The following is a 14,555-nucleotide window of genomic DNA, read 5'->3' as shown; positions in this document are numbered from 1 at the left end:
TTTTTAAATCAAGATCTTCTCTAGGAATTATTTTGGGGAAGTTCTATGGCTTGTCTTATACTGCAGATCAGACTAGATGATCACAATGGTCCCTTCTGTTGTTGGACTGTAGGAATAACCTACAACATCTAATGAGGAAAAATGCAAAAAGCAAGACAGACTGAATTAAAAGGTCCACTGATGTAACCGAAGAATTGTGCTAAGATCATGCTTGATAAACAAGAGATGTGTGGAAACAAAGATCAGTAAACCAAAATTGGTATGCTGAAAACTAGGCCAAATTGACGGATCATTGTAGCAGGGTAAGCATCCGCTCCAGCCCTGAAGGGGTTGGAAAAGCCCTGCAGAGGGCTGGAGCCGGGGAAGGGAGTGAAACCCTGGCTGATTGGGGGAAGTGGTGGCAGCTGAGGGCCATGCCCCAATCAGGGCCCAGCTGGCTGTATAAAGGCTGTGAGCCAGAAGCCCCAGGGAGCACTCTCCCTCTGCCTGTAGAGGGAGAAGGGCCTGGCTGCAAGGTGCCGAGCAGGACACATAGGTTGGAGCAGGGCTGGGGAAAGGCCAAGGGAGCCGGGGAGCTCCGGCCTAGGAAAGCCCCAGGCTGCGGGCCTGGGAAGGCCTGTTAGGTACGGGGGTTACAGGGGCAGCCACGGGTAGGCAGAGGCAGCAGGTCCAAACCCCCTTGCCTGCGATGAATGGCTTATACTGCAGTCTGCCCCAGGGAGCAGAGGCTAGTTGGTGACTGGCAGTAGCCTAAGACTGAGGCGAGGTTGGGATAGTGGGTGGGGGTTCCCCTGGGAGGGGGAGACCCAGAACTGTGGGGGTACTGCCAGGGGGCAGCCCCCAAGACAAGGGCACCGGGGTCTGGGAGGGACATGGGGGCCAGGGGTGGCGAGATACCAGCCTGAAGGAGGCGCTTCGGAGGCTGGATGCTAATTCCCCAACGATGACCAGCAGGAGGCACTGCTGGGAGAGTCTGCGCTCCGTGACAATCCTATAATAAGAGAACTGGCTATTTAACCCATCATGCCCTTTTCGGGTCCTTAAAGAAAGAAATTCTGGGAGAAAAATTGGCTATTGGAGCAAGATTCACTGTCATGGCTGACACTCCCACCATCTCCTGGTCCCCGAGCCTTACTCATTCTGATCCTGAGAGATGTCCCGACCAGACCAGGCCCGAGAGAGGGAACCAGATATCACTGCCACCTCTGCCAGAATTCAGCCAGAACCAACCACTACCCGGATGTGAGGCTTCTGCCTCCCTCCCACCTGTCCTTTAGTCCCCCTCACCTTATTTTTTCCTCTTTCCTATCTCTCTCCTATTTTCTTCCATATAATAAGGGTCTGGCTTAGTCAGCCAAAATGGCATATTTTTCAACACGGCTATAAGCCTGTGACCAGAAAAAGGCAGCTAAATGTAATACTCTAAATTACCTAATGATGGTACAAATTTGCCAGGTCTCAGAGTGACTAGTAAGACGGGTGCTGCACCTTCCCGCTGTGAGGCTGCAAGTGAAAGTCAACACCAGAGACAGAAGCTGTATCTTCTGTCTTTGGTATTCTTCTGTCTTCCCTTGTGTATGTGTTTGTTTTGTCTTCTTAGGAAATGGGATCAGACTAACCGCTCCAGCTCATCATAGTTAACTTTCTATTTCCCCCCTCAAAAAAGGATAGTTATTACTATCTTTGCTACCATCTAAAAGACTGTTAGACAAGGTGTGGTTTTTTTCCCCTTTTAAAAACTCTCCCCAACTAAAGGGAAAGGAAACAGGGGATGTCATTAAAATGAAAGCCTTACTTAATGCTTTCACATTTCAAATGCTTTCCCTGTTTTTTCCTTCTTTTCTGTATCTGGAATAAAAGGTTAAAATGACATGTTTGCAACGGTACTCGGCAAGCTAAGCTCTCTGTATGCCAAACCTTGTTTAAAACTGAGTTAACACCTTTAACTCCCTTTATTCCATCTAAATTAATACAAGTGAACTAACCACCACAGTCTCTTAGTCTCAAATTCTTTCCAGTATGCTTCTAGAACTAATTCACTACAAATCTTTGGGCTAGATTGTGGCTTTAAGTAAAAAGGGGCAACAGAGAGTAGTCCTAGGACAATCCACAGGGAGACCGTGCCTTCAAGGGTGTTGCTCCCTGTGTATGTGGAGTGCACAGTCTAGTCTATCCATTAGAATAGAGTAGATTATTCCTCCTTACCAGCCCCTTTTTGGAGCGTTGCTCCTGAGGACGCAGGAAGCAGCGGGACTGCTATTGTGAGGGCCCCCTGTGTGTCTGTGAAAGAGTGGGGAGAGTTTCTTGTTTATGCCTCTGCAGCCAAGCAGGGACAGCTCACAATCTGAGCCGATGATGGAGATAAATAAATATTGCTGAAAACACTGTTCACTGTCCAAAAATGCACTTTTGGTGCCAGTTTAGTGTTGCAAAGTGCTCTGGCTCTGCAGAAACCAGTATCGAGGTGTCCCACGTCAGAGCCAGTGGAAAACTCCAAAAAGCGAAAAACATGACATGTTTTTTCCGATGGGAGCACTTCCTGTTTGAGCTTAAACAGACAATTTACAGTTGACTTATTCAGTAGCATAACCTTGGTTATTATGAACGCAGCAGACAAGGTGTTAGCAAGAACCTGGGAGACTGGCATCCATATTTTGGCTACAGTTAATATCCTTTATAGGTTGCTATTTCCAATTTTAATTGAATTTGAAGCCGCTTTAATCTGGGCTAGTAGTCTACAGCAGTAATCTAAAACCAGTGAGACTCCTGTAAGCTTCTCTTATGAAACACACACACACATCCCAGACGGTGCTGCGCTGGAAGGAAAATATATCAAACTATATCGCTCCCCTGACAATGCAGCCAACCCTACTTTATGTGGTGTAAGTGTATTAACCATATAGCTTGGAGTAGACTAGGAAAATGGCCTGTATGTTGACAATGATAGATTCCCAAAGCTGCAGAGGAGCCAGCCACAGCAGAAGCTGCCAAAGCAGGGAGTGCTGCCCTGGAGGGGAGGGGTAAAATGGGGCCCAGCCAAGACCACCCCTCGCCAGAGTACTGCCCTGGGCCCAGTACTATGCAGGGGCATTTTTCTTTCCATGTAGCAGATCCCCTTAAGTAAATACAGCCAAAATCATCGTCATGGAACTAACATGTCCGATGCCATCCAATTGTTCACTCTGCTTGTGTGTTCTACCTCTTCCCACACCCTGTGTCTTGTCTATTTAGATTGTAAGCTCTTTGGGGCAGGGACCTTCTATTACACTGCCTAACAACATGGGCCCCCATTCTCGAACATTTTCTGAATAAACATAATTCACAATAATATTCCCCTCAACTGGCATTGTAAACACTTTGCTTAAAAATATATCCTGTCAAAATTGTCAATTAAGGTTACAAAAAACCCAGTTGCTACTTTGTTCCAACAGATCTCAGTCAGACTGTCAGGAATGTTGCTGAAAATGTGTCTCTCCCTTCTATGCCAACAGTTAAGCCATTTTCAACACCTGAGTTGTTGGGCAGGGAGGATCTACTGTCAGCAACTGGTCTTTATGGTTTTCCTGGAGGAGCTAGTCAATCCCTCAGACTCCAAAGTTGTGCCAAGTGGGCAGTGCAATGTATTGGTATATAGTGGATTTAAACTTGGGTTCTTGGCTCAGTCCTAAGGTCAACTGGAAGAAAGATGGTCTGTGGGCCTCTTAAGGGTAGGCAACAGAGTCTGGCCTAGAGGACCCCTGGGTGGACATGGGAAGGAGTAAGACGACTAAAATATTACTGACCAGTATAAAGTAAAATGTTGAAGTCTAGAGTTGCGTGCTGCAGTCTTAGCATGAGATTGTGTTAAGAATCAGCATTTCTACAGCTCATTCATCTCAGAGAAGAGCTGATACAAAGCTGGGCTGCTTTTCATTTTAAAAAGAAATCTCTATTACCAGGAATGCCTGTAAAACAGATAAAGCTGGTTATAAGGCTCACATATCTTTACACACATTTATTCAGTTTTATTTCCTAAGTGTAGGCTATAAATCAAACCACCGAACCCTTTTTGAAAAACTGAGTTTTACTCAGGCTATTATTTAACATTGGGGCAGAAGGGGAGGGAAATGACCTCTCTCTATATCAGACATTATGAAATGCTGTTCATATTTCAAATAATACGATTAATAAGTTCTGCTTGTGGAGTTAAATTTAATTTAAAAAAATGAGACAAGATGCATGAGCCTCATAAAAAATTTTTATCTGGCTCTTCTGAAGGAGAGGCTCTACCTTGTTTAATATCGGCTATTCTGTATATTTTACATGCACTGGGCCAAATTCTCTGCTGGGGTTATCGATTGACTTCAGTGAAGTTACTGACCTCAATGGACTTAGCCCCACCATAGATTTTGACCTAATACCTTAAAACTGTTGACAGACAAACTGCACAGTCACCTCTCATCACTTTCTTGTGGATTTCTGATTCAAGACCTAACTGCTTTCCAGTAGTTGTGTTACAGAGGTGGAAAGAAACATGAAATTTTGCTTTGAGCTACGGATTAACTTTTTTTCCTTGATAATTTAATTGCACGAAGAAAGATTTTTTTTAAAGCGTAAGGAGATTTGTCATTATGTACTTAACTATATTACTACTTTGATGGCTACAATTGTTAATATTTGGAAGTACCTATTCGGTCTAGGGAGGCTCCAGAGAGCCTATAATTAAGTTGTCTTGTCTGGAGAGTCCCCAAAATTTGCTCTTAATTTTATATTTGGGGTTCCACATTTTCAATTACTATACATGCAGGATTTTTGTTGATATGCGTTTGATTTTAATCTGTTGAAATCTCAGGGTTATGAGACAGTCTGTGAATACACTCCTATTTTGAAGGCCTAGAGGACAGGTTTGTAAGCAACATAATTTGGCCTTGAGTTTTTTAAAAAATGATTCTGGGCCCTTGTCCTTTACCTTTAAGGTTTATTTTTATTATTCACTCCAATTTTGAGTGTATTATGCATTTATCATGATACACTGAACACGTGTTTATTAATAGAGCTGTTTAGAAACCAGAATTTCCATCCTGTGGAAAATTCAGATATTTTGAAATTAGTTTTCATCCTGAATTGAGCAAAAAAAAGTTGAAATACTGAATTTTTTTTCACAGAACAGAAATTTAAAACATTTTAATCTGGAAATGCCAGAGTGGTGTTTTGACATTTTCAATCAAAACAAAATGTTACGACATGCTTGAATTGAAAATTCTTCATGTTGGTTTTGTTCTACACTAATCTGTGTCCCCTGTGTTGCCTCATGGGAGTTGTAGCTTGGGTTCTTTATGCCTCATTTCCTGTATTGGAGGGAGTCCCCAGATGGACTACAACTCCCATGATGTACCATGTCACATGACTCTCATGATGCACTATGGCATCTTAATCAGAGAGGAGAAGGGAGTGCATTATAGAACTTGTAGTCCAGACAAGAAAACCAGTCCATAGAGGAGAGTTGGACATAAGGCACCATAGCAGCTCAGGCAAACACAGGTTAATGTTAGACTGACCCAAAATGAAACATTTTGATTTGGTTCAACCTGACTCAAAACAAACTAAACTATTTCATTTTGAGTCTCCTGAAGGAAAACCCAAAAATTTTGCAGAAAATTTTGATTTTATGGAAACTGCATTTTGATGGAAAATTCCTGACCAACCAATTAACATTAAAGCTGAGCAACAGAACACTTTTGCTGGTATCTACACACATTTGACTTCTATCTTTACTCCAAACACTGTTCATCACACTGAGTACTTGTTCCACTGATTATTCCTGGCAAATATAGAGCAAATCCCAATCAGTGTAGAAATGTCTTGAACAAACATTTTGTTGTTCTTAACCCCCCACCACCACCACCACCACACACACACACACACACCACAATCATTTTGATGTAATGAAAAACAAGATAATTTCAGGCCTCTTAGGGAAGTTCCTGGGACACCAGGACATCATATGAAAAGTGGAATATATGGTCATTATATGTCTTCTGGTTTTGTTTGTGTCACTTTCCAAAGTGCTTGTTCACCAGATAACTCACTGCTAGAGAACAGCAAACAGAATGCCGATTAACCTTGCAAACCAGCCAGCTTTAAAGAGTCCATGCTGTGTGGAGTATAGACATTGTGGGTGAAATCCTGGCCCCACTGAAGTCAATAGTAAAACTCCCATTAGGATTTCATATAGAGTTGCTTGGAGAAACATTGACAGAACCACATTCTGTCAGAATACTGAGTTCCACCAAAACGTTTTTGCAAAATTGGGTTGATGTCACTGGAATTTCAATTTGGAAGAAAACTGGGGGGGAAGTTCCAATGAAACATTTTGATTTTTTATTTGGAAATGACTTGTCATTTTCAATTTTTTTTTACTGCATTTTGTTTTATAACATAATATAAAATAAGTCTAAATCAAAACAAAGCAAAACATATCGATCAACACAAAACAAAAAATGTTCAGAATTTTCCTTGGTGGGGAATTTGTTCGGATTTGGAACAAAACCTGATTTTGAAATCTCAAAATCCTTTGCAAAACGGAACCTTCATTCTCCACACAATTCTAACTTAGCCAATCTACAAAAGCTAGTTAACAGCCTTCACTGCTCTTCAGTTTTCGGAAGCCCAGAGCAAAACCTATTTCAAGCCACAATAATTAAACATACTTTCAAGATATCACATTAGTTTCAACAACATGTCGCCTTTAGAAGCTCAGATACTATGACAACGGGGCATGGTGTCTAGACAGACAGACTATTCCCAAATGTGCCTAGCCAGAAAGAACACAACAGCTCACATGGATTCCAGTTCAGTCCATGTGCCTATGTAACCCACACACCTCCTGGGTGGGGTGCTCTATCCCCTCTAGTGGCACCGAGACCACTTAGAGATTAATGAGTCTGCTACAGACTTAGCTAAGTACCATGTGGCTGTTAGTTCATGCAGTAGAGGCTCATGCATTTACCTCTAGAGGTCCCAGGTTCAATCCCACCCGCCAATGACCGGGGGTCTGTTGGTATTACACATGCACTAAGATGATTAATCCTTTAAAATTCATATGCTAATCTGTAAAATGTACTTGTTGCAGCCTGTAGGCACATACACAACAATGTGAAAAAAACATAAAATTAACATAACTAATTGAAATAATTTCAGCTCAAAAGAACTAAAAACTGCCAAAAGCAAAAAAAGAAATGCTAGTTCTTGTCATCTACTTTCCCCATTAGTATGGTGAAAAATTGACTCCCCCCAGAGGCAATCCCGCTAATCAGCCATGTGAGTTGTAACTAACATGGAAACTTATTTCATGTAGATTAGTACTGCAAACTGCAAGTGATAATGTATTGAACAGATTGCTCATTTCACAGGTGATCAATGAAAATTCCATTATTTTATGACATATTAATACTTAGATCACAGAAAATACATTTAGGAGAAACATTCCTTTCATATTTTCAGTAGTCTATTTAATAATTTGTTACTTTTTTATTAAATAACCATGATGTAATAGAGGATTGTATCTATGTATACACTTTAGTCTGGAACAAAAAAACATTCTTATGACAGACATACAGATGTTTTTTATTGGTGCCCTCACAATACAATAAACAAAAAGGTCAGGACCTGAAGTTAGGGAGTGGGATATCTTATGAGCTTCAGACAGAACTGCATTACACAAACAAGGTTTGTAATAGAGAACAAACTACAAAAACCTGCAATTGTTGAAATTTGAGAGATCCAGTAGGATTCTGGAAGCATGCTGTCTATGCAAAGGCCAACTAAACTTGGTCCAGTGAAGGATGGTCCAGTGCTTAGGGCACTAGCCTAGTACTTGGGAGACTGGGTTCCAAGTTCCTGCTCTGCCACAGATTTCCTTTGTGACCCTGGGTGAATTACCTAGCCTCAATGTAGCTCACTGTAAAATGGGGATAACACTTCCATACTTCACAGAAGAGTTGAGAGAATAAATACTTCAACAATTATGAGGTGCTTGGGCACTGCGGTAGTGGGCACCATGGAGTACAAAAATCTATCTAAGGTGCCTATATTAGCCAATTTTAGATCATCATCAAACATTTTTCTCACGCAGGTCTTTTTGGATTTTTCTGGTCTTCCTTTGACCCTGAAATTTTCCAGTATTTTATAATATTAAACGTCTCTAGCACAGTTAGGGCAACATATACACAGGATATTTTTCATGTGAATCCTCAGATCATGAGATTATAGTCCCAGGAGTGTCATAAAAACAGATTAATTATTTATCATAAAAACTTGTCATGAAAATGAATACATTTTGTGGTATTGCCTGTTCCCAGTTTTAATCTGTGTCACGAAAAGGAAAAATAATGAGAAGAGGAATTTGTCAGGCATTAAAATTCTGTGATAAATCAGTCTCACTGTTGTGAAATCAAAACCTGGCATACAATTTGTTTCACAACAGATGTTTGATCTTTGGGACTGATCCATTATTAATATTGCTAAAGTTTCTTGTAGCTTATATGGCCAAATGGTCCAATTAAGAAAATGGTTCTGTCCTAAATCGGGATCACTTGTGCCCATATATACCAGAAGAAACACTGGCCCTTAGCATTCATGAAAGGTGCCAGATTGACAACAAGTGGATCAGATGTCGCTCCATTATTTACCTATGCAGACACAGAATGAGCAAAATGAGAGCCAAGAGATGGTAGGTTAGCTGTCCATATAGTCAGCTAATCTTTGGCCTCTCTGCCAAAACAGCCAAGAACTGTAGCAAGCCTGTGTAGGCCTTGCTGGAGCCCTAGGCATGGCTAAAGGGTATCAGCCAAGGCTATGAATTAGGGTAGGGCTTGTTAGAATAGGAATATTGGGTGTCAGCTAAGCAAGTAAGCGCATTCCTGACCTGACAGGATGGTACAGAAACAGACAGAGTTCTCAAGTAACTATGTAAACACATTCTTAAGAGATGGTACAAGAACACACTGATCTCTCATAAAGGTAAATAAGGGATGACAGGATAATGGATGAGGATGTTACATTCAAACCACCAGGTACAAGGATAAAGGTGGTAACTAACAACACCTGGAGTGTAATTCATAACTTGTTTGTATCAATGTTTAAAAGGAGCAGTCATAGGAGAGACATATTTGTCCTAGTCTAGGGAACACATCCTGGTGTGCTGATTGAACTGGTACGTTGTCATGGGTATATATATGTTAGTGTACCTGCAGCTCCTATGGGGCACTAGTACTGTGCTTTGTCAACGATAAACTTGGCTGAGCACCTTTGCCACTGAACCAAGCCTGTGGTCTCTCTTTATGACTAACATTGCGGTCTGCTGATTCAACATAGAATCATAGAATATCAGGGTTTGAAGGGACCTCAGGAGGTCATCTAGTCCAACCCCCTGCTCAAAGCAGGACCAATCCCCAATTTTTGTCCCAGATCCCTAAATGGGCCCCTTGAGGATTGAACTCACAACCCTGGGTTTAGCAGGCCAATGCTCAAAGCACTGAGCTATCCCTCCCCCATGATGCAGCTAACATCGGAGCTCCAAGAAAAGCAACACTCCGAAGTATGAACAGCAGCCTGTTTGCCTGGTGGACACCTGCAGACCATGAACCTACCCACTAAGTGAAGAGCTATGAAAAGGCAATGACTTTTGATCCCTATAGCAACTAATCCAGATTATTTTCAGATCAGAGGTGAAAAACTTGCATCCTATTGCCCAGCATCCTCAAACATAAGCAGTACAGTTTATGAAGTCACCAGAGGTACATCTGACCTACTCATTGTCTCTTTGACAAAAAATTCTCAGATCCACCATGCGAGGCTGGGACACTCAAATGCCATAATGACAAAGGTCATGAACGTATCTGGGGATGGATAGATGTTTGAATGCTATTCCCAGCCATTACTTCTGTTTCCAAAACAGAAGAGTACTTTGGGGAATGATAGAGATTCTGTTACCCATGAAGCTAGGACAAGTCAAATAGCAAAATACTTTCCCTACTGCCACATCTATGAAAATATTTGAATCATCACTGGAGTCAGGCATCTCCTTTTGAACTTTCCACTTGTCACCTGTTGAATGATACCTGTTATTCTCCTTATTTCCAGACTACTGCAACTCCCAGCTACAGCCAAATGTCATATCACTATCTTTATTATAACAATGGCTGCCCACAACATCCATTATTCTCAGTCTTATGAAGTAAACATCCAGAATAACTGAGTAATTTGGTGAAGTTGTACAATGTACCAGAGGAGAAAACAGCCATTTCACCTAGTAGAAAATGGTCCTTAACAACATTAAAAAGGAGAGAAGCTTCTGGAGATACTGTAGTTGGCACTGGCAAGATGAGAAAGGGAAGGGAGGGCCCACTGACATATTTGGGAGGGTGGGGGAGGGTGCGTGTGTGTATTTATAAACGGCATCTGATCCAGAATTTTAGTCTCATGGGCTGCCTAGTTAACTCTCCTTAGACAAAAAGCTTTTCCTTCCTTTAGTTTCATCTGCATCGAGAGACATGCTTTGAGCAAGGAGCTATTTTATCCTTATAAGTATTCACAATATCAATATACCAAAATCTTGTAATCAAACTCCTAGCAAAACTAGTGTCACAGAAAATGATAAACCATGGGAGACCAAGTTTTTTTAACACAGTTACTGTAGCAATTTAGAAAGAAAGCACACCAGAAAGTAAAAGCACATTGTTATGTTTAACCATTCCAACATGAAAGGGCACCTTTAAAATATTTACGGAAGCAAAACTACCAAAAAAATTAAATGAGCTTAAGAAAAAGTCTCAAAGAATCTTTTCAAGACTTCAACTCCCAGCAATTTGAATTGATTCAGCAATAAGGAGACAATAGGAGCCAGATAAAATTTTAAAGGTTTGCTTACCACAGATTGACTAGGAAGGGATGCTCAAGGCCCTGCATGATCTGTAGCTCCCGAAAGACATTCCGGACTTCATCTCTCTCAATGCACTTTTGTTTATTCATGTATTTCATGGCATACATTTTTTTGGTGTCTCTCTTCTGCACAATGCACACCTAATAGACAGCAAAGTTAAAAACATAAGTTTCACAGCTACTACCCTTTTGAAATCACAGAAAAATATAACATTGTGACTTTAAAAAATATCCTTCTTCAATAATGATGATTACTTTAAGACTCCGAGGAGGAATAAATGCTGGTAACCAGCAGGATCCTGAGTGAGACCTCAACTTAGCTTTTCTATAGCACTTTTCATTCCTAGATTTCAAAGTACTTTACCAAGGAGATATCATTATGTCCATTTTACAATGGGGGAACTGAGGCACAGAGAGGTGATGTGACTTGCCCCAAGTCACCCAGCAGGCTAATGGCACAGCCAGGAACAGAACCCAGTCTGTTCTTGAGTTCCAGTCCAGTGCTCTGTCCACTAGGCCACACTACCCCCTTTAGTTTAAAGCAGCAGTCCCCAAACTATTGAAGACCGCGCCCTCCCCTTATCCCTGTCCATGCCATGCCCTGCCCCTCCCCCTGCGTCAGAAGCGGGTTGCAGCTGTGGCAATGTGGACAAGGGTAAGAGGGCCGAAGCTGGGGCCGCAGGGATGGGGATGGGGCCGGGGCTGGGAGCAGGGCCAGGGACCGAGGCAGGAATGGAGTCGCAACCGGGCTGCAGTGGGGGCCAGCAGCCAGGCCCACAGTCAGGTGTGGCTTCATCACTCCTGGCCCCACCCTCAGCCCCAGCGAAGCCCCACCAAGGCTGTGGACAAGGCCAGGCATGGAGCTGGGACTGTGGCTAGAGGCGGGGCCGGAGCAGAGCTCAGGGCAAGGAGGGCTCCCCACCCCCAGGCCCACCACACCCCCCACCCAAAGGTCCTGCCATGCCCCTCTAGGAGAGCATGCCCCATACTTTGGGGACCTCTGGTTTAACAAAAAGATTGTCCAGTGTCCTCATTCACAGAAGCACATGCACATAATAATTTCCTCAGATAATGTGCCACAAAAGTCATCTAACTATCAGAGCTATTCTCCAATTATTGTTAAGGAAAAGATGATCTTGCTCATACTGGATTATCAAAGATTTTAAGGCTGAAAGAGATCATTGCAATCATCTAGTCTCAGCCCATAAATCACTTTGCTTTGGTTTCTTTTACAGCCTCAAAGAGTAAAACAAACTAATGCAAAGTGATGAGCTAGTGTAAGCAAAGACTAGCTTAACTCTGACCTGGGTAAAACTGGACTGACAGCCATATTCTTAAATAGTAGGCATTTCTACGAACTATCACTCTGAAACACCATTTGTGGTAACATTGGAACGTGGGGTTAAAATGTATCTGGGCCTGAAAGCAGTGAGTGATCTCACATTCACAACAAATGCTAAATACAGCTGCAAAACAATGTGGGTTAAGGATGGACTGAGAAGCTTTCCCATTGAATGTTCTTGTTCCTGCAGGGTTTTTTAAAGTCACCCCCTTGAAAGGGTTCTAACATACTTTTTGCTAGAATTTACCATGTTATTCCAACTTAGTATTTGTATTACAGTAGCATGAACAGGTTCCAATCAGAATCCAAGTCCCATTCCACTAAGCACTGTACAAATGCATAAAACGTTATATGAGAACGTCACCCATGCTCTAGCCAATTTATGCCACATAAAAAGGGCCAGAGCAGCATAAAGGGGCTCTAAAAGCCCTGTATCCAGCTAAAGAGAGGATTTCCCCAGTGCAGGAACCATTGAAGACAGCCATAGGGCTGCCTTCTGCGTACCCTTTGCCTGCCCGATCATAGGGTGTGTCTTCTGGGGGCAGGAGGGCATGTCAGAGATGGGGCCAGAGGAGAGACAGAGCTGCAAAGATTACATGCAGTGCTGCATCCCATATAGCAGCCCAAGTAGGCTGCCATAATTTAGGCTCCCCATGGCTAACTTATACCAGGTGCTCCAGAGCAGCCAAGGTTTTGGAAGGTGCAAAGATGGCTTAAAGTCACTTTAGGACTCCCTCCCTCTGGACTGCAGGTTCAGTGCACCAGCAGTCTCAGCCACTGCAAGTGTTCTGGGGGAAGGACAATCTAAGGGACAGATTTTGACAATTTTACTCACATTGAATAGCATTTTACACGTCAGTGACTTAAAGGGGAATATCTGGGGGGTAAGGTACAAGTAAGGGGATCAGAATATGGCCCTTAGAAATCCTGACACACAAAGAGTAAGGGAAGGAAGAGAAATAGAATCAAATTTACACAATGTATATATATTTGCAATTTTTTAAAGATAAAGTGAGTTCCAGCTAACTCCATCTGCCCTTCAAGACATCATAAATTGATTGATTTCTTGTAGGCATCACAACAGAGGTGGGTCTTGAGGAAAGGTTCAAAGAAGGAAAAGGTAGTGGCACTAAATCTATAAAGCTCTTTTGCAGGGCAGCTTTGGGGCAGTGCAGCAATGGGTTGCCAGCTTCTATGGAATGTGTCCTTCAGACCTAATCTAGTCCTGTGATGGAGTGTATGATCCCCACACTGATGGACTAGATTAAAGAAGAGTTCTGGGCCCAGAAGGCCCCGCTCAGCTGTATGTGCTGGGCATGCTCACTTTGGAGGCTGGGCTCAAAAATGGAGAAGCTCAGCTCAGTCTAGGTGGACACAACAGGGGAGCAGTTGAGGCTGAGGCTCCACATAGCTGAGACAGCTGCCATTGGCCCTTCACCCCATGGAATCTGGGATGCAGTGGACAGAGGAAGACTCTCTGAACGTAGTCAGAGAGAACTCCAGGGGGAATCCAGAAGCTGACCAGTGGCACTGATGGAGGAATCAAAGCTGGGTAGGAAGTGTCCCAGGGAACAGGCATAAGGGTGCCTGCCCCTAAGCCACATATTTGAGCTATTATTCAGAGGGTCCAGGGCTGGAACCTGGTAGAGCAAGAAGGGTCTGGGTTCCCCTACCACTGCCCACTGACTCTTGTCACTGAGCGGCATGGCCGAGATCATTGCCACTTGGTGGTGCTACCAGGCTCAGATATCAATCCCCGCCCCCCAACAATCTCTAAGGCATTATATTGTGTTCACATATAAAGTCACATTTTCCAATGTGAATAAATGCAGCTTCTGATTGCCTTTCTTGATGATAGAAGGCAAGTTATCTAGTTATCAAGGAAAACAAGGATGATAAAGATTTGGCTAAACCTATCACTTATGTATAACGGTGAGCGCAATAAAAGTTAAGTGTTTTTTTCCCTCTGAGATACCCAATGGAAGTCTAATGATTAGCGAAAGAACTCAGGAGAACTACAGGCTGAGTACCAAGATGTCAATACAGCAACAACACAAGCGGTTACTTTCTTCCCCCCCCCCATTGTTATTATTCTCCCCCATTCCCTATATGTGTATAGGAGCATTAAAAAAAATGGGGGAGGGAAGGTGAAAGAGAGGGAAAATGTTCAAACTTGTCCAAGCTCTGCAGGATTGTAAAAAGCAGGAGTTTCAGTAGACATTCTTGATTCCCAGTCTGAAATTAAGTGAATGCTTATAGAACGCTAGATGTTCCAAACCAATTTCCCAATGCA

At 42.7% G+C, this 14,555-nt stretch overlaps 1 protein-coding gene across 1 annotated transcript in view; it reads right to left on the bottom strand.

The window, feature by feature from the left end:
• The window catches only part of STK32B (serine/threonine kinase 32B), a 257,967-nt gene that overhangs the window by 194,394 nt on the left and 49,018 nt on the right, over window positions 1–14,555 (bottom strand). Inside the window, exon 3 of the mRNA XM_037898079.2 lies at window positions 10,910–11,061. Coding sequence (XP_037754007.1) covers window positions 10,910–11,061 — 152 coding nt within the window. The remainder of the gene's footprint in view (window positions 1–10,909; window positions 11,062–14,555) is intronic.

Source organism: Chelonia mydas, chromosome 4 (assembly GCF_015237465.2).
Source record: "Chelonia mydas isolate rCheMyd1 chromosome 4, rCheMyd1.pri.v2, whole genome shotgun sequence".
NCBI classification, from domain to species: Eukaryota; Metazoa; Chordata; order Testudines; family Cheloniidae; genus Chelonia; species Chelonia mydas.
The sequence above is the reverse complement of the archived record's forward strand: the minus strand, read 5'-3'. Positions and strand labels throughout refer to the sequence as shown.